At 41.0% G+C, this 25,931-nt stretch overlaps 2 protein-coding genes across 4 annotated transcripts in view; one reads left to right on the forward strand and one right to left on the reverse strand.

Annotated features, from left to right (window-relative positions):
* Nucleotides 1-25,931, forward strand: part of recql (RecQ helicase-like) — a 43,792-nt gene that overhangs the window by 3,255 nt on the left and 14,606 nt on the right. For 2 of the 3 annotated variants that reach the window (XM_048610207.1, XM_048610205.1), the window contains 8 exons: nucleotides 1,923-2,019; nucleotides 3,445-3,503; nucleotides 5,339-5,536; nucleotides 8,891-9,070; nucleotides 9,688-9,794; nucleotides 15,389-15,587; nucleotides 21,628-21,794; nucleotides 23,631-23,712. In XM_048610207.1, the coding sequence (XP_048466164.1) occupies nucleotides 3,488-3,503; nucleotides 5,339-5,536; nucleotides 8,891-9,070; nucleotides 9,688-9,794; nucleotides 15,389-15,587; nucleotides 21,628-21,794; nucleotides 23,631-23,712 (949 nt within the window). In that variant the 5' untranslated portion in view covers nucleotides 1,923-2,019; nucleotides 3,445-3,487. The remainder of the gene's footprint in view (nucleotides 1-1,922; nucleotides 2,020-3,444; nucleotides 3,504-5,338; nucleotides 5,537-8,890; nucleotides 9,071-9,687; nucleotides 9,795-15,388; nucleotides 15,588-21,627; nucleotides 21,795-23,630; nucleotides 23,713-25,931) is intronic. The other variant, XM_048610206.1, reaches the window with a different exon arrangement.
* Nucleotides 5,439-25,931, reverse strand: part of pyroxd1 (pyridine nucleotide-disulphide oxidoreductase domain 1) — a 71,078-nt gene continuing 50,585 nt past the window's right edge. Inside the window, exon 14 of the transcript XR_007264464.1 lies at nucleotides 5,439-5,522. The gene's annotated coding sequence lies outside the window, so the exon portion shown is untranslated. The remainder of the gene's footprint in view (nucleotides 5,523-25,931) is intronic.

Raw genomic sequence — 25,931 nt, forward strand, 5'->3', positions numbered from 1 at the left:
ATGATCAGAGGTATGGATGGAGTGGACAGCCAGAGACTTTTTCCTCGGGTGGAGGTAGCTATTATGAGGGGGCATAGTTTTAAAGTGAGTGGAGGTAGATATAGAGGAGACGTCAGAGGTAGGTTCTTTACTCAGAGAGTGAAAGGGGCGTGGAATGCATTGCTGGAGAGGGTAGTGGAGTCGGCCTCATTAGAGGCATTTAAGCGACTATTAGATAGGCACATGGATGACAGTATAAGGTAGGGGTGGAGGTTAGATAGACCTTAGGTTTAGTGTAAACGTTTGGCACAACATCGTGGGCTGAAGGGCCTGTGCTCGACTGTTCTGTGTTCTATGTTCTATCACTGGTTAGGTCATAACTTATTGGCCATCTCTAATTGGACTTGAGAAGGTGGTTGTGAGCTGCCTCCTTGAGCTGTTACAATCCATGTGTTGTAGGGACACCTACAGTGTTCTTAGAAAAGATGTTCCAGCATTTTTACTCGGTGACATGGAGGAACTGCAATTTTGTTTCCAAGTCAGGATGGTGCATGGCTTTTGATTTGATTTGACTTGATTTGTTATTGTCACATGTCTGGATATACAGTGAAAAGTATTGTTTTGCATGCTAACCGAACCAATCATACCTTATATAAGTACATCAGGGTAATAGAACAGAATGTAGAATATAGTGTCACAGCTACAGAGAAGGTGCATAGAAAGATCAACTCTAACACGAGAGGTCCATTCATAAGTTGAAAACAGTGGGGAAGAGGCTGTTCTTTAATCTGTTGATACATGTTTTCAAACTTTTGTATCTTTTCTGCCTGATGGAAAGGGATGGAAGCGAGTATAACTGTGGTGGGGGGTGGGGCGGAGAGGATCTTTGATGACGTTGGCTGCTTTCCCAAGGTAGTGGGAAGTGTAGACAGAGTCAGTGCAAGGAAGGCTGGTTTTCGTGATAGACTGGGCTGTGTTCACAACTCTCTGTAATTTCTTGTGGAAATAGGATGCTTTCTATGGTTCATCTGTAAAAATTGGCAGGAGTCATTGTAGACATGTGGAATTTCCTTAGCCTCTGAGGAAGTAGATGCATTGGTGTGCTTTCGTGACTGCAGTGTTGACGTGAATGTTCCAGGATAGATTGTTGGTGATATTTACTCCTAGGAATTGGAAGCTCTCGACTATCTCCATCTCAGCACCACTGATGCAGACAGGGGCATGTCCTCCACTCCACTTCCTGAAGTCGATGACCAGCTCCTCCATTTTGCTGACATTGAGGGAGAGATTGTTGGCTTGGAGGGGAACTTGCAGGTGGTGGTCTTCCCATGTATCTACAGCCTTTATCCTTCTAAGTCGTAGAGGTTACAGGTTTGGAAGTTGCTATCTATGGAGCCTTGATGAGTTACTGCAATATATCTTGTAAATAGGTACACACTGCTGCTACTGAGAAAAGAGTAAATGTTGAAGTTTCTGGATGGGGTGCCAAATAATTGGCATTGACCTGGATGATGTCAAGTTCCTTAAGTGTTGTTGGAGCTATACTTGTCTGGACAAGTGGAACGTATTCAGTCATACTCCTGACTTAGGCCTGGTAAATGGTGGACATGCATTGGGAAGATAGGAAATGAATTACATGCCACAGAATTCCTAGCCTGTGACCTGCTCCTGTAACCACTGTATTTATACAGCTAGTTAAGTTGAGTTTCTGATCACTGGTGACCCCCAGTATGTTGATAACCACTTGGTTTCCACTTGAAGCACTGTAACCTATAAGGCAACAGACCAAGAATTGGAAAGTAAGATGAGGCTGTAAAAATGCAGTAAATCTCTATACTTCTTATACTGATGCATCTTATGAAGTTGTTAGGAGAGTTACAAGCACTTATTATTTGTAAGAAATCATATTGGACTCCACATTAACTTTGTCTCTCCCTGAACAGATGCTGCCAGACCTGCTGGTTTTCTCCAGCGCTTGTCTGTTTTATTTGAGTGCTGCTGGACTTTTACTGGCTCAAGTACTCCAATTGTGAAACCAAGGTACTACCTTCTTTTAAATTAAAAGAGGAATATATTTAAGGCAGAAGTGGATAGATTTGTGTCAAGCATGAGGGTGAAATGTTATCGGAGTAGGCCGGACCATGGATTTAAGGTTACAGTCAAATCCAATATGACGTAGTTGAATGACAGAGGATACTCAACCAGCTGAACAGCCTATTTCTGCTGCTTGTATGTATGTGTTGGTGGAACAGGTGACTATGAATCACTGATTTCTAAAACTTTCCACCACTAGGGTTCTCCTCGCATCTTGTCTGAATTTGTTATGAATCAGTTGATTGCTATGCTTAATTTTAAAAACAACTCCTCATTGCACCATGTGGTTATAGGAGGCTAAATAGTCCTTAGCCTTTCTTCTGCTAACACTTCCTAAGCTGATATAATTTATTGAGTATCTTGAGCTGTGAACACAGTCTATCTAAATTTAGCTTAAAGCTGGACCAATGTAAACATTCATGAACTGAAAATTCCTAAAGAAGTTTCCTGTTGACTGGATTCTCTGGGAAGGTTGACTCATTCTGCAGCAAAGCTGTTAACTGTTATAAGCACTGGCCTTTTATGGCTGAATAATAAATGAACAATGGCTAAGATTCATTTGAGGGTAATGACAACAATTCAAAAATGTTTGTAATTGCAGAATTAATTCTTGTGTCCTACTTGTTAAGTACAGAATCCTAAAAGCGACCAAATTGAAATATATACCAAGCTCCAAGTTGTGTTTTTGTCTCTGGTTTTGATCGGTTATTTCTGCTAGTTAACCCCTTCCTCTCCACCTCCATCCCCACACCATTGTGGATGTGGCAGGACAGATTGCATCATTATATGAAGTGTAAATTGAAGTTGCTACTAATTTGCCTCAATCTCTGCCTGCAATTACTAACAGATAAGGGCAATTGAGGTTTTTTGCAGCAACAAGGAATGCTGAACTGTCTGGTGCAAGACTCGAAAATCGGGCAGGCAAAGGAAGTGGCACTGCAAATAAAATGGAATTATATGGGGTTGTGTGCTTACAACTCTCGGGCTGCAGTTAGTAACCTTCGTTCGTCTGCTCAACAACATGCTGCCTGTATATGTTCTGAGGAAGGGTCACCGGACCCGAAACGTTAACTGTTTTCTTCTTCACAGATGCTGCCGGACCTGCTGAGCTTTTCCAGCAACTTGTTTTTGTTTCTGATTTACAGCATCCGCAGTTCTTTAGGTTTTTATGTTACCTGTACGTATTTGATCATTAGGAAGCTAGGCAGTCACAGTGCATTTAAGACCAGTTTAATAGGTAATGTTTGAGATGAAAACCTTACAGAAACTTAAGGTGAAGTCTTTAATATGGATCCATGGAAACTCTGAGTTTCTTACAATTGCTGAGTATTTATGCCCTAGGAATTCACTTGGTTGCATATTTTCTTATAGGTTTTTAAGGTGTACCAGTAATTCAGGAGTCACTTTTGCAAGAATGGAGGCAGTTTCAGGTGAGTGTTGTCCTGTGACAGTTTCACTAAAATTTTGGGTTTGGTCTAAACCTGGTGAAGTTTTTGCCGTTCACGGTGTTGATGCTTGGTGTTCATGTCCTATATTCTAGGGCTGAATTCAGCTGCTTCAGTGTTGAATTTTATTCTGAAGAGCACCAGCATAATGTTTCTACCCAGGTCGGTTTGACGGTAGAACATGCCAGCGTAGGTTTATTTTTAATGGAGAGGAGTTGACATGCAGACAGTTGAGACTGATCAAACTAAAGGGCTTATTCATAGAACCTGTGCTCACAGTGCTGTTATTTTGCGAAGCAGTGGTGCAGAGTTGGAAGTAAGGCCGTGCCCTATTCTCTAATCCCATCAGTTGAACCTTAATATTGGGACTGTAAGGTTGCTGAAATTTCCAATTTAGACCCAGTGCAGGGAAGGGATTGTAATCTGTCAGAACAAGGTGTATTCAAAGATATTATAGGTTTGAAGGCATAGGATTATCATCCACTGGATACCTAGCCTCTGACAGGAAATTGCTAGGTTTCAGTCATGCCATGAATCACTATGTGGCTGCCATAAATCACAATACCTGGAGCCATGAAATGAAGCTTTATGACTTTGAATCTTTGATAGTGGTTGTGCCATCAGAAGGAGGAGGTCTTTTTGAGTTTTTCAAGCAGTAGAAGCAGAGGAGAGGATGTTCCAGATCTCAGTCTGTAAGAGTCCAGTTTTAAAACTCTTTCTTCTGCCTCAGGCAGAGTCCACCTTAAAACAAAAAGTCAAAATTGTGAGTGAACCGACTTCGTTTGAAGTGATGTAACTTGATTGACTTTGAAATATTGGAGCAGTTGTAAAGATGTCCAAGTATATTTGGTCACACAGTGGGTAATATCATTACGGGAGGATTGTGTTTTGGCAAAATAATTTTTGTGGGTATATTAATCTTGTGGATTATCTGGATCACTATTTATTTTGGAATTGCACAAAGCTATTTGACAGTGAATTAATTTATTTTAAAGGAAGGGGATGAGAGGAGTCTATTTACAGATTATACATACAGGTTGGTAGTCCAAATCCTAGCGGCTGACCTTCAAACCCATCCTTAACTCTAAGTGCACTTGAAACCTGTTGCAGCTGTCCAGACTAAGTCATTGCTGAATTTGGTGCATTAGGCATATTACCCTGCATGGTTTTACCTCTGGCCTGTCCCCTTACAGTACCCTAAGCTGACTAAAAGGAGCAAAATAGAGAGTGGAGCTACAGGCCTGGCTGACAGCTTTGCAGCGTTGGCTCCAAAATCAACTTGTTCCTGGTTTACTTGTTTTGTAGGGAAAGAAGGAAACCACTTTGCTTTTGATCTTGATATGATTATTCCCCAATATTTGGGAGGTAACCCACCATGATCAGCTACTTAGGTGCCCGTTTGTCTTGTTAACCAGCTGCTGGGAAGGATAGGAACACTGCAGACCTGCTCTTATAATTCTAGGCTGTATGGAGACGCCTCAAGGAAACTACAACAATCCTGGTCCATACTGGTCTGTGTCCCTAAGATTTCTCCTTAAAGCAAAGACCTGGAAGATTTGCAGGCTTGTGAGTTAGGTGTTTAGCTCAACCTCAGATTGACCTGAGGCTGTTTTCTGTGTCTTTTTAAATTTGTGTATGTACAATACATCACTGTAAAATTATTTGTCCAAATTTAAAACTGCATCAATAATATCCACTTAAATCTTATTTATTTATATCTCTTTTCAAATTTATGTAAATACTTGTCAGACTTGCATTTGGTTTCAATGATATTGGCCAAATAACATCAGCATTTTGATTAAAAATTGCATCTTGCATAGATCTGGAGGAGCAGTTGGCATCAGTTGCCAGTGAGATTCAAGCCTTGGAGGTCCAGATTCAGGAACTTCTGGAGAGACAGCAGATGCTGGTTGCAAAGGAGCGGGCACTAAAGACGAAGATAGAGTCTTTTTCGGCGAATTGCGGGGCCGGATCAAGCACAGCACCTGCTGTATCTGCGGAGGACTGGAACAAGAAAGGTCAGTGAAATCAAATCAGATCCACTTCTGGTTAAAGAATTTTAAGTAAAGAGGTAAACACTTTATACGGCGCTTTTCAAGCTCCGAGGACATCCCGAGCCATTTCACAGCCAATAAATTATATTTTAATGCAGTTGCTGTTGTAATGCATCAAATGCTGCAATCCATCTGCACAAAGCAAACTCCCCCAAACAGCAATGAGACAAGGGGTATAGCACGCTGGATATTGCATGCAGTTCTGATTAGCATACTATAAAAGTGAGTACAGAGACATTAGAGGAGTTTCTGAAGATGCTAGAAATGCATGGGTATAACGATCAGAAAAGAATTGACAGGCCAGGTCTCTCTGCTCTTAAACATTAGATCGCTGAGGGGTGACGTAATATAGATTTTTAAAGATATACAAGGTCTTGATAGAGCAGGTGCAGAGAGAATGTTTTCTCTTGTGGGGAGCAGCATAAGTGGAGCATGACTCCATATAGAGAGGTGACCAAGAAATCCAGTAGGGAATTTGGAAGAAACTGCTTCACCCAAAGAGCGTGGAGCTCACTACCACAGGGAATGGTGAAAGTGAATAGTATAGATGTTTTTGAGGGGAATCTAGACAAGCATATGAGGGAGATAGGAATAGAGGTTGACAACAACAGGTTAAGATGGGAGGAGGCTGTAATGGACCATAAATATTGGAATGGCCTGATTGGGCTTGATGATTTCTTTCTGTGCCATACATCCTGTGCAAGCCTATGTAATTATTGAGCAACTTGTTAAATGTAATTGTTTGAAGTCTAAATATTGACTATAACATCTTTGAATAATGACACATGATCTTTTCTGTTCATCTGAGTGAGCAGATTGTGTGTGTTTAATGTCTCATCAAAAAGCACCTGGAAGTACTGAAGTAGTGTGCCAGATTATATTATATAATTGACCCTTAGACATGGCACTTGAACCCACAATCTTCTGAGGAGGGAGTGGTATTGATTCTCCAAATATTCAGCTTGTTTTGAGATCACCTCAGTTGCAAATGTTAGCCCATTTTAAGCAATCTCTGTAAAGTTGGTTCGAGAACTGAATGCTGAATGTGTTTCATTGTAAAGAAAGGTTTGAATATTTAGGCTTAGGAATAGTTAAGATGTGGTGATCTGAGGAATGAATTCAAGACTACGAAATGTTTGGTTTCTTGAAAGATTGTTACAGATTTACCAATCATTAGAAACAAAGTGGATGTATTCTCAGGAAGGCACAAGAATAATGAGGAGGGGAGTTAGAAACTTAGACATGGCATACAAACCCCAAGAATTTGGAGAGTAGGAAATTACCAGCTGCTCCATCAAGCCTAACCCCAACACCTTGATGGAGAGTCATATAATTGTACAACATGGAAAACAGACGCTTCAGTCCAACTCGTCCATGCCGACCAGATATCCTAAATTAATCTAGTCCCATTTGCCAGCATTTGGCCTCTTTTCACACTCTTCACACTATGATCTCGAAACTCATGACTAGACATTTCCTCTCTTTTAATCCGTGAGCTACGCTATAATTTCCCTGGACTGCCTCTCCTAAATTTGCCTGTCATCATAGTAAAAGTAGCGGACAGGAGCAGAAATTGCCTGCTGTAAATGAGCCAAGGAGATGTCTTCTATTAAGCCGTTCAGCCCTTCTCCCCACTTTCATCCACAAGGAAAGGAAAACTTTTTAAAGAAAACCAATATCATATATGCTTAACTCTTGGTGCTGTCCTGGTCCTGCACCTGCACTGCACCAGGTTTTGCTGGCAAGTCCAGTTCCTGGTGTCAGACGTGTCACTAAATGTTAAATCCGTTTGAGGCTCTGAATTTCAGTGATCAGCTGCCACCTTTTACATTTCAGTGAAGCCCTTGCACTCTGGCCTGAACCCCACATGCAAAAATGTGCAGTACATCTATAGCTACTCTGAGTTGGATGCTGCTATGATTTTTTTGCCCTGTTTAGGTTTGCTGTGGGAGCGATAGAGGTTTAAAGAAAGACCTTGTGTTGCTATATGCTCCTTATGGTAACTTGAATCTTTTCAAACTGTAAAGTTCTAATGTTTCTTGCTGAAGCTGGGTTTCATTTTGAGCACGTTAGTTGTGTTGAGGCAACTTTTTCACCTCTGCTGTGCAGTGACTGTGACAGCTGAGAGCTCTGTAATAATTAGGACATTGAGGTTGCATTTGTGTGAAAGCCAAAAGTTAGCATGGTGAATTACAGTTTTATGTGAACATTGCACAGCATGAACATGTCTCAGAAATACCAGCGTTGTGGTATTAGGTTTGTTTCTTCCACTTCCATCTTTTGTTATTGAGTAAAGATTAGAGCTCCTGCACTTAATAACCATACATGTTGGGAGCTCCAATGAGGTCAACCAAACGAGCATGGCATAATTTTTTGTTCTATTAAAATAATAGTTAGAAGTTCCCATGAAGATACACAGGTGAGAATAGTCCTAATGGATGTTCCCACTGTGAAGCTACATATTGGAATGATGGTTTCAAAACAAAAATCACCTCATTCAACAAAATAAACATTCTACTACTTTGCTGCTAGAATGCTTTATACAAGTTAGAAATCACTTGATGTGTCAGGAATTGCTGAATAGATATGGCCAATTTCAGTTGTTGGTATATTGATCAATATGAATGATGCAAATAGAATGATTTAATATATAATACGTAATCTTACCCTCTGATATATTGGATTACCTTGTTGTCCTGCATTATTGTTGAAATTTATAACTATTTCGCAAAATGTAGCAGCTGCTGTGTGTGCAGCAAGATCCCACAAAGAGCAAATGAGTCACCAGATGAGCTGTTTTTGGTAGCGATACTTGAGGGAAGAATGTTGAGTGGAACATTGGAAGACCTACCCCACCCTTCTTTTGCATAGTTAAAAGGAAGTTTTAACCTTTTGGTGATTTCTTGGTTCTGTGACTCTTCTGAAAGATGGCATCTCCAACAGATATTATACTTCAGTGAAGCACCATTTTGGTCCATGTGGAGATCTGTATGAGGACTTGAAATCTCAAACATCTAAGTTAAACTTGGAACACTATTAACTTGGACAAGTTGTTTTACAGTAAATAACAGAAAAAAATGTTCTACACACATTCAAAAACATTAATTACCTATACAGATCACCGTGCAAAGGATCAGGTTATTGTCTAGGTTGAAAGTTTTATGAAATTTAGAAACTTAAATATTGCAGTTATCTAATTCCTGAAAAGGGTGTTTATTATTAAGAGATTAACATTGATAGATTACTTAGTGTTCAGTGGTTTGTTTTTGTTTGGCATATGTAGCTAACCAGTATGATTTATCTTTTACTCCTGACCAGATTTTTCATGGTCACAGAAGGTGGATGAGACTTTGAAGAGCGTATTTAAACTGCAAACCTTTCGACCATTGCAGCTTCAGGCCATCAATGTTACGATGTCAGGGAAGGATATCTTTCTGATAATGCCGACAGGTGGTGGGAAGAGCTTGTGCTATGAGCTGCCAGCTGCCTGTTCCAGTGGTATGTACTGCAAACTGCTGATGTCATTTTTTTCCCCCAGTAATTCAATATTTTATGTAGCTCCAAATTCATTAATAACATTTTCAGTTATACTCTTCTCTATTCCTTGAGCTTTGAAGAAACATTTTGAGAGCTTTGTCATGTGAATTTTTTAAATCTATTTTTTTCTTTTGCTTTATCCTGGTTCAAAATGATTGTGTTAAAATGATAACTGCTGCTGATTTCAGAGAAATTGGCTTGGGAATGTTATAAGGAAAATACTCAGATTTATGTGGCCCCTTTTATGTCCTCAGGAGGCTCCCAAATGTTTCACAGCTAAGCCTGCAGCATGAAGAAAGTTAAGCTAATTTCAAAAGTATAATGATAAGTCACTGTGACAGTAGTGATTTTTGTCCTTTATGTATACAATTATATAAGACATACCACCTCTTGCTCTGAAAAGCAATTTCTTTTTATGAATGCACCATTTATAAAATAGCGCTAAGGCCCATATATAACAAAGATATGTAACTAAAATATTTAAGTTGACCAGAATTCATGAAATGTGGACTTTTACAAAATGTTGAAGGTGGAAGAAGGCTGTTGCATTGGAATTAATTGCTCATTTTTTTGATTAGGATTCACTCTGGTAATCTGTCCCTTAATCTCGTTGATGGAAGATCAACTAATGGTCCTAGAACAATTGGGTATTGCATCTACAATGCTGAATTCCAATAGTACTAAGGTAAGAACAAAATACTTATGAGGAGTCTCTACCTTCAGATTTTAATTATTGTTAGAGACTTAGTAAAAGTTAAATTTAAAAGGTTTTATCTTTCTACTTATTTTATTTCTCTTATTTCAATCTTTTTTTTTGCACTTGATTTCACATTGAATTACAAATTCTCATAGTTAATTATTCGGACTTGGCACTTCTCATTGACAATTTGTCTGTCTGGTTGATTAAGGAGAGAAACATTTGCTTGCCCTGTTCACATAGTTCTGAGATTTTCCCTAGAGGACAGTGCAATTTTTGGAAAGCTGAGTGACAGCAACCTGCCATGCAAAAGCCCATAAAAGTCTCTGGACAAGTGTAAATATAACAACTGGCTGGCACATTTAGTGCACCATTGATTGCCATGTTTCATTGGTGTTGAAGCGCAAGTTGTGGCCAGGAGATTGGAATGGCCCACTACTTTTCTTCAAATACAGCCTTACAATCTTTTACATCCATTAATAATCGTATGTATTTTGAAGATTCGGTTGCCTTTGTAAAATATGGCCAATAAAGTTAATGTGAACAGGATTGAAGCTATACTGACTGGCTGTTCTACCAGTAGACATCAGTCCCAAACAATGTTATCACTTATTATTCTGAATCTCAGAATCACAAAAGTGTTATGGCACGGCAAGAGGCCATTCAGCCCATTGTGTTTAAACAGGCTCTTTAAATGAGCATCATTGGCAATAGGTAATTTCCAGCTTTCTCCCCATGCTATTGCACATTATTTCTATCCAAGTAATATTTTAAACATTAAATGTTTTTAGGAAATAATCCTGCGTGCAATCATTCAAACATTATTAACCACCAACCACTGAACAAGGTCTATCCGGGGTGCCATGTTTCTCTAGGTTACATAGTGCATACTTGACTGTGACACATCAAAGACCGTACGTAAACCAGTGCTTGCTTTAGTTTGCTGATACCTCAATTTGCTGATCAGGCATCAATGTTCTGATTGTGGATCGACAAATCATAAGCTCTAAAATATCCCTTTCTGAACTTCCCAGCTACAGGAAAATCAGCAAATACAAATGAGTTCAATAAAGACTGAGGTGCCTGGGCTTCAAAAGTCAGATTGCTGAGGTTTTGAAGATTGTCGGTTGGATACCCTGCATGTACTGAGCTGGCAGAGGAAGTGGTGGAGGCTGGTACAATTACAACATGTAAAGGTGTCTGGATGGGTATATCAATAGGTAGGGTTTAGAGTAATCTGGGCCAAGTGCTGGCAAATGAGACTAGGTTCATTTAGGATATCTGGTTGGCACGGACGAGTTGGACTGAAGGGTTGGGGGTTTCCATGCTGTACAGCTCTATAACTCTGTAACAACAGGGAAGAAGCTGTTCTTGAACCTGTTGGTATGTGTATATAAGCTTTTGTATTTTCTGCCTGACGGAAGAGGTTGGAAGAGATTATAACCGGGGTGGGAGGGGTCTTTGATGATGTTGGCTACCTTTCCGTGGCAATGACAAGTATTGATGAAGTCAATGGATGGAAGTTGGCTTGCTTGATGGCATGGGCTGTGTTCACAACTCGCTGTAATTTCTTACAGTGGGCAGAGTAGTTGCCATGCCAAGCATTAATGCACCCAGATAGAATGCTTTCTGTGGTGCATCTGTAAAACTCGGTGAGGGTCCTTATGGACATGCTGGATTTCCTTGGCCTCTACTTCCTCAGGAGGCTTTCTTGACCGTCATACCAACATGGGTGGTCTGGGACAGATTGTTCAATCCACACATGAACCACTGTCTGTGTAAAAATGTTGTCCCTTATGTCTTTTTAAAATCTTTCTCCTCTCGCCTCAAAAATATATGCCATAGTCTTGAAATCCCCCACCCTAGGGAAACAACACCTGCCATTCACCTTATCTAAACCCCTCATGATCTTATAAACCTTTTAAACCCTCTCCAGCTTAATAATATCCGTCCTTTGACAGGGAGACCAGAACTGGACACAGTACTGCAGAAGATGCATTACTAACACCCTGTACTTCCTCAACATAACGTTCCAACTCCTATACTCAAAGGTCTGAGCAATGAAGGCAAATGTGCAAAACGCCTTCTTAACCACCTTGTCTACATGTGACACAAACTTCAAAGACTTATGCACCAGAATCCCTAGGTCTCTCTATTCTACAAAGCTACCCAAGGCCCTACTTTTAATTGTACAAGACCTGCCCTTGTTTGTTTTACCAAAATGCAATACCTCACATTTATCTAAATGTAATTTAGATTTAGCTGAATGTTGGAACAAGTTCTATAGGCTGAACGGCACGTTACTGTTACAAAATTCAGCATTCTGCAGGTTATCAAGCAAAGTTTAGAAAGAGAAAAATATGCCCAGCACCTGTGCATGTCAGATAGTTAATTGCTTTTCGGACTGGAGGCCAGTGACCAGCAGTGTTCCACAGGGATTGGTGCTGGGTCCAGTTTTGTCATTTATATAAATGATTTGGATGAGAATTTAGGAGGCATGGTTAGAAAGTTTGTGGATGACACCAAAATTAGTAGTATAGTCGAAAGTGGAGAAGGTTATTTAAGATTACAAAGGGACCTTGTTCAACTGGGTCAATGGGCTGAGGAGTGGCAAATGGAGTTTAATTTGGATAAATGTGAGGTATTGCATTTTGGTAAAACAAACAAGGGCAGGACTTATACAGTTATTGGTAGGGCCCTGGGTAGGGTTGTTGAACAGAGAGATCTAGGGGTTCAGTTACGTAGTTATTTGAAAGTTGCATCAGAGACAGAATGGTTACGAAGGTGTTTAGCACACTTGCCTTCATTGCTCAGACCATTGAGTATAAGAGTTGGGACATTATGTTGAGGTTGTACAAGACATTAGTGATGTATTTTTGGGGTACTGTGTACAGTTCTGGTCACCCTACTATTGGAAGGATATTATTAAATTGGAGAGGGTTCAGAAAAGATTTACCAGAATGTTGCTGGAACTGGAGGGTCTGAGTTATAAAGAGAGGCTGGATAGGCTGGGACTTTTTTCACTGGAATGTGGGAGGTTGAAGGGTGAGTAATAGAGGTTTTTAAAATCATGAGGGGCATAGATAAGGTGAATAGCAAAGGTCTCTTCCCTAGGGTGGGGCATTTCATAACTAGGGGGCATATTTTTAAGATGAGAGGAGAAAGATTTAAAAAGGACTTGAAGGGCACTGTTTTCACACAGTGGTTGGTGTGTGGAATGAACTTCCAGAGGAAGTGATGGATGCTATTACTATTACAACATTTAAAAGACATTTGGATAAGTACATGAATCGGTAAGGTTTAGAGGGACATGGGTCAAACGCAGGCAATTAGGACTAATTTATTTTGGGAAATTTCGTCGACATGGACGAGTTGGACTAAAGGATCTGTTTCCATGCTGTATGACCCTATGATGCTAATTGTGTGTCAGATTCATAACAAAGTGCTGTACAATGCGACACTTGTTTTCATTGTACAAGTGTCTTGTGAAGTGTAAATACAACCTTTCTTTGTGTACTTAACTGTATAAAGTAGTCATGCCAGTTTTGCATGATCTTCACGGAGTATTCTTTAAGATGCTTCAGAATGGTTCAATGATGTTGCACTTCAAGATGAACCCAGCAGTTAACCATTTGATCTTCACCAGTGTCATACAGTCATAGTGGTTTTACAGTACAGAAAGAGGCCTTTTGGTCCATCATGTCAATGCAACTCATCATACATCCATCTATTTTAATCCTGTTTTCCAGCACATGGCCTTGTACGCTTTGGCGTTTCAAGCATACATCTAAATATTTCTTAAATGTCTTTTGGGTCACTGCCTCTCTAACTCTTTTAGACTGTGAGTTCCAGATACCCACAACCCTCTGGGTGAAAAACATTTTTCCTCAAATCTTGTCTAAACCTCCTGCTCCTTCTCTTAAAACTGTGTTCTCTGCTTATTAACTGTCTGATTAAGGGAAAAGGTTTCTCGTTATCTACCCTGTCTGTGCCCTCAGAACTTTGTACACCTCAATCAGATTCCTCCTCCCCTCAGCCTTCTCCACTATAAGGAAAAAAACCCCAGCCTATCTAGTTTCTCTTCATAGCTGAATTGCTCCAGCCCAGCTAATTGGTGAATCTGTTCTGCACCCTCTCTAGGGCAATCAAATCCTTCCATATAGGGGTGGCATAATGACTTAGCGGTCAGCGCTTGCTGCCTCACAGCACCAGGGACCCGGTTTCGATTCCACCCTCTGTGTGGAGTTTGCATGTTCTCCCCATGTCTGCGTGAGTGTCCTCCAGGTGCTCTCCACAGTCCAAAGTGTGCAGGTTAGGTGGATTAGCCATGCTAAATTGTCCAAAGTGCTCAGGGATGGCCAAGATAGGTGGTTTAACCATGGGAAATGCAGGGTTACAGGTGAGTCTGGGTGGGATGCTCTCCAGAGGTCGGTGAGAACTCAATAGGCCGAATGGCCTGCTCCCTCACTGTAGAGATTCTATGATCTATAGCAGGGTGACCAGAACTGTACACAGTATTCCAATTAATGTTATATACAACTCCACCATAACCTTCTTGCTCTTGTATTCAATGCCTTGACTATCAAAGGCGAGTGTCCAATATGTCGTCTTAACCATCTTATCTGTCCTCTGCCTTAAGAATTAGGGACAAATACACCAAGATCCCTCTGATCTTTTGTATTTGTTGGAGTCTTACCATTCAATGTATATTCCCCTGCCTTATTAGTCCTCCCAAAATATATCACCTTACACTTTTCAGGATTAAATTCCATTTGCCGCTATTCAGATGTTTTGACTACCCTGTTTATGTCTATGAGTCTTTTCTCTTCATTATTTACCATACTACCAATTTTCATGTCATCTGTGAATTGACTGATCATGCTTTCTACATTTATGTCTACATCATTAATGTACACAACAAGCAGCAAGGGACCCATTACTGAATGCTGTTGTACTTCATTAGATACAGGCTTCCATACACACACATATCCTTTAGTCATCACCCTCTGCTTCCTGCCACTAAGTAATAATGAGCTTTATATGGAGGTCATTGGTTATTGCTGAAGAAAGACCGATTTAGACAGAATGTTTTGTCATTGGGACAATTTGCAAGTATACCAATTTAATTACAAATAATAATAATTATTGAATATAATTAAGTATAAATTTTCAGTATTGTACAGTATAAGTAATGATTTTTCTGTTTACATTGGTATTCTTATGAATTGTCTTTGAGTCCTTCAACAAAATGCATTTCTTTTTCAGCAGTACTTATGTTCAGTTCTGCTATAATTGGTTATTGACTTTCATTCCATTCCAACAATGACACAGACTTTTGAGTGCCCTAAAACGGAAAACATGTGGGCAGCAATTGTGTTGTGGAATCTATGTCGACCTCAGAGTTGTGTTCGCTAACGGCTGCTGAAGATATATTTGGCTTACTTATTTCTATAATTTGGAAATGAGTTTTATTACGATGTTCTGCTTGCCCGCAGCATTTTTCCTTCACCCACTTCTTCATGATGTGACATTTGGCTTCTGTTGTACAGTAGATTTTTAAGCGTAAAGGTCTCTTTTTACAGGAGCATGTCAAGTGGGTCCATGATGAAATGCTCAACAAGTCTTCCAAGTTGAAGCTCCTGTATGTGACTCCGGAGAAAATTGCTAAAAGTAAAGTCTTCATGTCCAAGCTGGAAAAGGCATACAACGCAGGATGCCTGACTCGTATTGCCGTAGATGAGGTTCATTGTTGCAGTCAGTGGGGTCATGATTTCAGACCTGGTGAGTACTAATGTCCTAGAATTGGAAGATACACCATGTATAATTTATACATTCATGTGTGTGTGTGTGTAAAAGGTGGGAGAATATGCCTCTTAAATTATTCCACTTGAACAGATTGGCGAGGACTGGGGTTGTGAATTTAAACTATGTAAGATTAAGAATAGTTTGGATGTAGGCAGTCTTTTTTCTCAGAGAGTAGTGAGCAGCCGAAATTCATTGCGGACTGTTGTCTGGTTGTCAACTTTCCACATCGCCTTCAAGAGGGAGGAGAACGGTTTCCTCACTGGGTCAGAGATTGTGTTACGTAGAAGGTGAGTGCCTTTATAGATAACTCTTGAGGCTGTTGTCTTTTTCATCAGTTTTGCTTAATTGGAGGGAGGGATGGTGGGGGTTCAGAGAAGAGTTTTCCTGAGTATATTCCCTGTATTTCCTCTGAGCTTTTGCATTGTCTCTCAGGAGGTCACATGGCTTAGTGAATGGATGGGTGGTGTTTATTGGCTAGGATGTATTTAGCCACAGTGCTACAATATATGTAGAGTAGGCTTGATGGACTAATGGGTCTTTGCTTGCCTGTTACCTTTGTACGTTCTGATGCCTTATGTGGAAAACATATCTATGCCTTTGTACTTACCATAATGGTATATATCAATAGATATGACAATACATATTGAAATTAGTTGGCAGTACATAACTCAGTGTTCCACATTAGGAAGGAACTTGTATTTATATACCATTTTATTGCAATGTTAGGGTTGGTGAAGTACAGTCATTGTTAATACATAGGTAAATGTTGCAGCCAATTTGAGCACAGCAGGCCTTGCACAAAGCAAATGAGATGAATGATTGGTTAACCTGTACTTTTTGGGAAGAGTTTTGTTAATGTTAGTTTGGTGGAGGAACAATCACCTGGACAGAAGACAGTTTTAATATCCGTTCAAAAGGCGGAACCTACAACAATGCAGCATTCTCTCAAGTTGGCATTTGAATACATGGCCAAATTAGTCTTCTACCAACTACAACTATATATGTAAATAGTGTACAGTAAAATTGAAACAGTTTAAACTATTTACATTTAAGTGTAAACTGCTCCACTTATGGGAGGGTAATTTTGACCATTGAAAGACGATTTAAAATGAGCACTATGAAATTGTCCACGTGTTTTAAACATTTCCTGATTTTCCTTTTTACAAAGATGCAATTCTCACTTTTTTGAAATTGTTAATAGTAACTCCAATTTTGTCAAATTTCTATCACTGCTGATGAGTTAACAGTTGCTCCACAAGCAGTTGCTGGACTAATTTTGATAGACCAGTAATGGTATAACTAGGTTACCCCAAGGTCATTAAAGAAGACTTGGCATCATTACCTCTTCTAGGGTAACAATAATATAGGAAAGAAACAGACAATCCAAATAAATTAACTTCAATATGAGTGTGTCAACAAAAAACTTCCCAACCAAATAAAAATGCTGAAGTGTCCAACCATTGACCAGCTGATAATTGCAAAAGGCCTTGAGCATGGAGGCACGCTCCATATATTCTCTTTCCAGGGCCACCTGGGCATAGAGAATGCTGTCCTCTGAAGAAAGTAGAGAAGAAAAACTGATACCAGATCTACCAAGCCCTGGCCATGTCCATCTTGTACTGTAAATTGTGATCTTTGCCAAGCCCAGGACCAGACAATAGGTATGATTGAATGACAGGATGTAGCTACTTACTTTTAGCAGCAACATTTATAGCTGTTGACCCCTTAAAGGTAAGTCTTTAGTGAGAAACCAATTGTTATCCATAGTCTCAAGCTTTAGGTAATGTATCGCTCCCATCATCATGTATTGTACTATCATGTTAAAAGAGGTTCTTAAAAGCATTCAGAGTTTTTGATTCAGCCACTTTCTTGTGGCAGAGAATTCCTCAGGCTAACCACTCTTTGAGTGAAGATGTTTCTACTCCTCTTATACTTAAAAGGGCTACCCTGCATCCTTAAACTTAAGATGTGACCCCTGGTTCTGTTTTCCCCTGTCATCAGACACATCCTTCCTGCATTATCCTGTCTGGTCCTGTAAGAATTTTATAAGTTTATATGAAATTCCAACGCCCCACCATTCTTCTAAATGCCAGTGAATATATTCCAAACTATTTCAGTCTGTCTTCATTTGTCAGTCCTGTCATCCCCAAGAATCGGTCTGGTAAACTTGATTTTATTCCTTCCATAGCCAGAACAATCTTCCTTAGGTGAGGAGACCAGAACTGTGTGCACCGCTCCAGGTGTGGTCGTAGAAAAGCCCTGTATTTTTATTATTCATTCATGGGATGTGAGTTTCACTAGCTAAACCAGCATTTATTGTCCATCCCTAATTGCCCAGAGGCCAGTTAAGATACATGATTGCAACAAGATATCCCTGCCCCTGTATTTGAATCTTCTCTTTATGAAAGTCAACATACCATTTATCTTTTTCACCACCTGCTGCACTTGGATCCTTACTTTCAGCAACTGGTGTACAATGTTGCACCTACCCCTTTCCCAATCTATCAACATTCAGAGAATAATCTGTCTTATTATGCTGAGGGAACTCAAAATTGACTCCAGACCCCATGATTTTTCATGGCATCAGGCCAAAAATGGGCAAGGAAATCTCCTAATTACCATGTATTGCCCTTGCCACCATTTTGAACAGCACTTGGGGAGAGTGCTGAGGGTGATAAGGGTGCTGCTGTAACTTTGGGTAAGGGACTTCAATGTGTGTGATTTGGGAGTAACACAATAGACCAAGCTAGTCCAGACCTAAAGAACATAATTGCTGAACTGATTCTTCAGCAGGGAACCAACGAGAGGGAAAAACATATTTGGCCTTATTCTCACCAACAACAACAACAAAAACAAAGTTGCTGGAAAAGTTCAGCAGGTCTGGCAGCATCTGTGGAAGAGAAAACAGAGTTAACGTTTCGAGTCTGGTGACCCTTCCTCAGAATCTTCCTTATTCTCACCAATCTGCCTGCTGCAGATGCAACTGTCTATGTGCACTTAAAACAGATTTAGCAACTCAAGACCAGATATCCATGAGGTGCTGTTGGCCACCAGCAGCAGAATTTACAATCTGCAACCTCCTGGGCCAGCGTATCTCCCAGTCCAGCATTATTAGAATCAACCCTCGTTCAATAACGAGTGCAAGACGGCAGGCCAGGACTAACCAGACATGTGAAAATGAGGTGTCAACCTGGAAAATCTATAACTCAGTACTCCATGCATGTTGAACCGCTTCGGCAGCAAATGAAAGACAGGTCTAAGCAATTCCATAACCAATGAATCATATCTAAGTTCTGCAACATCCAGTCATAAATGGCAGTAGATGATTAAACAACTCACTGAAAATTGAGGCTCCAGAAATACACCATCTTCAATAGTAAGGGAGCCCAGCAAGTCAGTGGAAAAGATAAGGCTGAAACATTTGCAACAGTATTCAATCTGAAATGCCAAGTAGATTCATTTCACTTCACGTGATATGAAGAAATGGCTGAAGGCACTGGATACTGCACAGGCAATGGGAGCTCACAGTATTCTGGTATTAGTACCGAAGACTTGAGCTCCAGAACATATTGTATCCCTAGTCAAGCTGTTCCAGTACATCTACAAAACTGGCATTGACCTGACAATGTGGAAAATTGCCCAGGTATTTACTGTATGCAAAAAGCAGAGATAGTAAGAAGGTTCTGAAGAAGGCTCCTGACCCGAAACATCAGCTTTCCTGCTCCTCTGATGCTACCTGGCCTGCTGTGTTCCTCCAGCTCTACACTGTGTTATGTATGACTTACTACCCCATCCGTCTACTCTATATTATCAGTAAACTGGTTATAGTGGTCATCAGCAGCGCTTGCTTGGTGATAACCTGATCACTGATACTCAGTTTGGGTCCTGCTACGCTTGTTCAGCTCCTGACCTCATTATAGCCTTGGTTCAAACATGAACAAAAGAGTAAAATTCCAGAGGTGAGGTGAAACTTACCACATCTAACACCAAGGTCAGGCTGCATTTGAGCAAATGTGATATCAAGGAGCCAAACTAGAATCAGAGGGAATCAATGGGAAGACTCCACGCTCGAGTCTTATCTAATACAAGGGATGATGGCTGTGGTTGTTGGAGATCAGTCATCTCAGTTCTAGGACATTACTGCAGGAGTTTCTCAGGGTAGTGTGTTTGAGGCACAGACATCTTCAGCTGCCTCAGCATCTCCCGCAATTATAAGGTCAAAAGTCGGGCTGTTCACTGCACAATGTTCTTCACCATTTACAACTCCTCAGTTAGTCAAGTGACCTATGTCTAAATGTAGCAAGATCTGAACAGTAGTCTAGGACTGATAAGTGACGAGTGACATTCGCGTCGCAAAAGTGCCAAGCAATGACCGTTTCCAAAAAGGGAGAATGTAACCATTGACACTTGACATTCAAAGGCGTTACCATCACTGAATCCCCCACAAATCAACATCCTGAGGGTTACTATTGATCAGAAACTGAACTGGACTAGCCATATAAACACTGTGGCTCCAAAAGGAAGATTGCATTAAATAACTGACACTCAACCCCATCCAAGAATCCTGTCCACTCTTCAGAAGGCACAATTTAGGAATGTGACAGAACATTCCCAACATGGCTGAATGAGTGAAGGTCCGGCCATGTTCAAAGTTTGACACCATCAAAGAAAGAGCAACCCGTTTGATTGGCACATTATCTGACACCTTCAATATTCACTCCCTCCACCACCAACATACAGTAGCAGCACTGTGCACCATCTGTAAGATGCATTGCAGAAAGTCACCAAGGAACCTGAGACAGTACCTTCCAAAGTCACAGGCACTGCCATCTGGAAGGACGTGAACAGGAGTAAATAGGAACACCATCACCTGAAAGTTCCTGTCCAAGCTCCTCACTGTCCTGATTTGGAAATATTTCGCCATTCCTTCACTGTTGCTAGGTCAAAAGCCTGGAACGCCCTCCCTCGTAACATTGTGGGTGTACTACACCAAATTGACTGCAAAGGTTCAAGAAGACTGCTCACCACTACCACCTTTTCAAGAGCAATTAGAGACAGACACTAAATGCTGGCATAGACATGCAAGTCCAAATCCCCTGAGGCCAGGTCTCCCAATAGAATGATAGTTGTTGTTGCAGCAGTGTGAATAGGGCGTGTGTGTTAGGTCCATGTGGAAGTCCCAATGCAGTTGACTCTGTGGGAATTGTCTGTCTGGATTGTTTCAGTGCACTGCATTGTTTGGCTAGGAAGGCTCCTAGCCCAGAAGTTCAACCAAAAACCACCTCAAAGGTAAATGGGCAACGTTGTATCTGATAACACAGTGTGGAGCTGGAGGAACACAGCAGGTCATGCAGCATCAAAGGAGCGGTAAAGTTGACATCATTGACACCACCCACAGTCTGGAGGAGCAACACCTGATATTCTGCCTCGGGAGCCGACAGCCCGATGGCCTAAACGTGGAATTCACCAGTTTTACTATCTCCCCACCCCCGGCCTCATCCCATGTCCAACCCTCCCCCTCATCCCTGCTTCCTTGACCTGACACAACCTGTCCATCTTCTCTCCCACCTATCCACCCCACCCATCCCACTGGCCACTCCCCTCCACTCCCTACCTGCACTCACCTATCACCATACCACCTACCTTCCCCAGCCCCACCCCTCCTCTCTATTTATTTCCCAGCTCCCTTCCCTCTCCCCATTTCTGAAGAAGGGTCCCAACCTAAACCGTCAACTTTCCTGCTCCTCTGATGCTGCCTGGCCAGCTGTGTTCTTCCAACTCCACACTGTGTTATCTCTGACTCCAGTATCAGCAGTTCTTGTTATCTCAGCGTTGTATCTGATATTGGCCAGACCCCTATTTCAGATTGGAAGATTTAGGCCAATATAAAAATGACTAAAACTGTCTTTATGGTGTAATTTGCAACGGTGATTATTTATGGGAAAAACTTAAAGGTGAGGAGACTTATTTCCTGGAATTGCTTTTAGAGATGAACATTAAATTTTGTTACCTTTAGACTACAAGAGCCTTGGTATCCTGAAACGTCAGTTCCCAAAGACTCCGTTAATTGGATTGACTGCAACCGCAACAAGCAGTGTCTTGGAGGATGTGAAAAAAATCCTGTGTGTTCCCAAATGCCTCATGTTTACGGCTTCCTTCAACAGACCCAATCTGTTTTACGAGGTACCTAACATGCACTGAAATATTGAACAACTTGCTGTTTTTTTAACACTCTCATTAATATATGTTGATTTTACTAGAATTTGCACACAGAGTCAAGTGCATTCAAATTCAACACATGATACCACAACCATGTTTATTATATTTTCAGAGTTGAAGGGTGATGACTTTCTTAATTTGAAGCTGGCAGTGAAAACCATTTTATAATCGGTGCATCACCTTAATGCTTTTCAAGGAGTGGGATGGGAAAGAGTAGAAAATCAAAGGCATTGCAAATTTGTACACCCACTTCAAAGTCCAAGCACCAAAAATCTTCTCATTTGCTGTCTTTTGATCGGAGTCTTTCTCACACACTTAAATGTGTGAACCGAAAGGTCATTCAAGTTGGTTTGTCTGCCACCCCCAATAACCTGTAATGATGCTCACTGTTGGGGGAGGCAAAGGAAGGAGAGAAAAATTGGCCAGTTGCACAGAATAGTTTTAGCAATCTGAAACAATCGTGTAAGCTCCAGGAGATGAAACTTCTTTGTAATGACTTAGTCATTAAGTCACTACACTTAGTCTTCTTAAGCTAACTACATTTCTCTCCAGCCCATAGTTACTAATTTCTTTGGGCATATAGAGCAATACTCCATCCATCAGGTTGGGCTTTGGTTGGTGATAGATTTTTTTCACACATTTTGCCTCAGCACTTTAATTACCCATATTAATCCATCACTTCTCTGAAAATTCCTAAGTATGCCGCTTTGTGAAGTACCTGTCTTGCTTTGCTATTCCATATGTTTTCTGTCTGTTTTTAATGTGAAGAATTTGTGTCGTAACCATATGTTCATATTTTCTATCTATCTTTGAATATCAAACCTACAGGACACAGTTTATTGATTGCCTTCAAGATCTGAAATATTTCCGTAAAGTTGCCTCAGTCCAGGAACCTTTTCTTGCCAATTGACTGCCCCCTCCCATGTATTATTTGATTTCCTTCTGAGCTGTGAAGACATGCCTTTGACGAGCACAGAGTATCTCATACGCTTTCACAGGCTATTCAAAATAATGCTCAGTAACTTTAGTAGTGGGTTCCCTTGACCCCTGAGCAGCATTGAAAGTGCAGGCTCTGCTCAAGCCACTATAACCTCTCCTGGGTTGGTGGAGCTCCCTAAAGTGGGAGCATATAAGAGTGGGTTCAAGTTCAGTGCCTGTTTAGATTTTGTGGGAGCACCATGTTGATGGGCTGACTACTGAACATGCAAAAGCTGATCAGTCTGGAACTAAATGCCAGTTACCTGAAAAACTGGGAGCTCCATGACCAGTTTAGCATAAACAGAACTGGATAAAGAATCTTCATGGAGATGGGTTATTATCTGGTATGTGAAGGACCCTTGTTAGAAGCAAAATTAAATTCTATAGTTTAGGACTGTTTATAATGACCAAGTGACCAGAGTTGTTTCTGTACTTCTTAATGATGGGCTTCCCCATTACTTTCTAGTTCTAAATAAGCCCCTTGAAAACATGAACTGTTTAAAGGTCAACTCTTAACTGTTCGCCTAATTAAATTGTCCCAAAAATTCAGTTTTTACACGAGTGTATATTATGCATCTTTGACCAAGTTTTTGACCATCTGACCTAATATCTCTTAATGTTGCTTGGTATTATGCTTTGTTTTATAATGCCCCTGTGAAACAATTTTGGATGTCTCCTTACATTAAAGGAGCTACATGAATAGAAGTTGTTCCAGATGTACACAGTGTTCAAAATTTTGTCAAGTGAGGAAACTTTGCATATGAGTGGATCTGCCATCTGTTCTTGCAGTGTTTAAACTTCTATTTTCTTCTAATTTCACAGATCCGTCAAAAGCCAGCAAGTTTTGAAGCCTGCATTGAAGATATAGTCAAAATCATCAATGGACGTTACAAAGGAAAATCTGGTATCTTATTTTCACATTGAATTTCAATCATCAAAACCTTCTAGTTATACTCTGCTGTCAAGTATCCATGTATGGAGTTGGAACAAAAAATTTTGCCGTCTCAGTGATTCCTTTTTCAAATCCATGTTTGTCTGTTGATGTAAGATGATGTACACTCTTCTGAAGGGAACTGTCCATCCTTTTCCATTCCTTTATTTCTCTGTGCTTGATACCCTATCTTATTTACCATTTTGATAGTTTCGGAGCTGAAACCTGGTCAGATCTTAGAACACAGAACAGTACAGCACAGGAACAGGCCGTTCGGCCCACCATGTCTGTGCCAACCATGATGCTATACTAAACCTAATCTCTTCAGTCTGCACATGGTTCGTATCCCTCTATCCTCTGCCTGTACCTGTCTGAATGCCTCTTAAACTTTGCTATGGTATGTGCTTTTCCCATCAAGCCTGGCAGCATGTTCCACATGCCTCCTGCTTTCTGATTTAAAAAAAACTTTCCTCGCACATCTCCTTTTAAACTTTTACCCTTCTCACCTTAAACTTTTGCCCTCTAATATTTGACATTGCCACCCTGGGCAAATGACTGACTATCCATGCCTTTCATCATTTTATATATTTCTACCAGGTCTTCCCTCAGCCTCTGACGCTCCAGCGAAAACAATCCAAGCTTGCCCAACCTCTCCTTATAGCTAATACATTCCAATCCAGCCAATGTCATGGTAATCTTCTTCTGCACCCCATCCAAAGCCTCCACATCCTTCCTAAAGTGTGGTGACCAGAACTGCGCACAATACTCCAAATGTGGCCTGCCCAAAGTCTAATACAGTTGCAACATGACAAGCCCTGACTGCTGAAGGCAAACATGCCGTATGCCTTCTTCACCACCTTCACCACTTGTGTTGCTACTTTAAGGGAGCTATGGACTTGCACCCCAAGATCCCTCTGTATATTGATGCTCCTAAGAGTCCTGCCATTTACAGTATACTTTCCTGTTGCATTTCACCTCCCAAAATGCAACATCTCAAACTTGTCCGGAATAAACTTCATCTGCCATTTCATAGAATCATAGAATTCCTACAGTGTGATAACAGGCCATTCAGCCCAACAAGTCCACACTGCCCCTTCGAAGAGCATACCACCCAGACCCATTCCCCTACCCCTACATTTTCCCACGTCTAACCCACCTAACCTAAACTTCCCTGGGCAATTTAGCATTGCCAATCCACCTACCCTGCACATCTTTGGACTGTAGGAGGAAAGCCGAGCACCCGGAGGAAACCCATGCAGACACGGGGAGAATGTGCAAACTCCACACAGTCGCCCGAGGGTGGAATTGAACCTGGGTCCCTGGCGCTGTAAGGTAGCAGTGCTAACCACTGAGCCACCGTGCCGCCCCTAACTATTTCTCTGCCTAACTTTCCAGCTGATCTATATCCTGCTGTATCCTTTGATATCCTTCCTCACTATTCACAACTCCAACAATTTTCATGTCATCCGCAAACTTACTAATCAGACCATTGCCATTTTCATCCAAATCATTTATATATATTACAAGCAACAGAGGTCCCATCACTTAGTCTTGCGTAGGTCATAGACCTCCAGTCAGAAAAACACCTCCTCACAACTACCTTCTGCCTTCTGCCTTCTATAGCCAAACCAATTTTGTATCCAACTTCCCAACTCACATTGGATTCCATGTGATTTGATCTTCTGGACCAGCCTAGTACGAGGACCTTCTCAAATGCTTTACTAAAGTCAATGTAGCCAACATCCACAGCTTTACCCTCATTAACATCTTCGTCACTTCCTCAAAAAAAACTCGATCGCATTTGTGAGACAAGACTGCCTCTGCGCAAAGCCATGCTGGCTATACCTAATAAGTTCACTCTTCTCCAAATGCAACTAAATTCTGTCTCTAAGAACCTTGTCCAATAATTTCCCTACCACTGATGTAAGACTCACTGGCTGACAATTTTCTGGATGATCCCTGTTGCCCTTTCTTAAACAAAGTAGCAACATTGGCTATTTTCCAGTCTTCTGTGACCTCACCTGTGGCTAAAGAAGATACAAAGATCTTTGTCAAGGCCCCAGCAATCTCCTCCCTTGCCTCCTTCAGTGTCCTGGGATAGATCCCATTAGGCCCTGAGGACTTATCAGCCTTAATGCTTTCAAGGCACCCAACACCTCCACCTCCTTAATATCAACAGGACCCACAGTATC

The sequence above is a fragment of the Rhincodon typus genome, chromosome 22 (genome assembly GCF_021869965.1).
Source record: "Rhincodon typus isolate 14 chromosome 22, sRhiTyp1.1, whole genome shotgun sequence".
In the NCBI taxonomy this organism is placed as follows: domain Eukaryota; kingdom Metazoa; phylum Chordata; class Chondrichthyes; order Orectolobiformes; family Rhincodontidae; genus Rhincodon; species Rhincodon typus.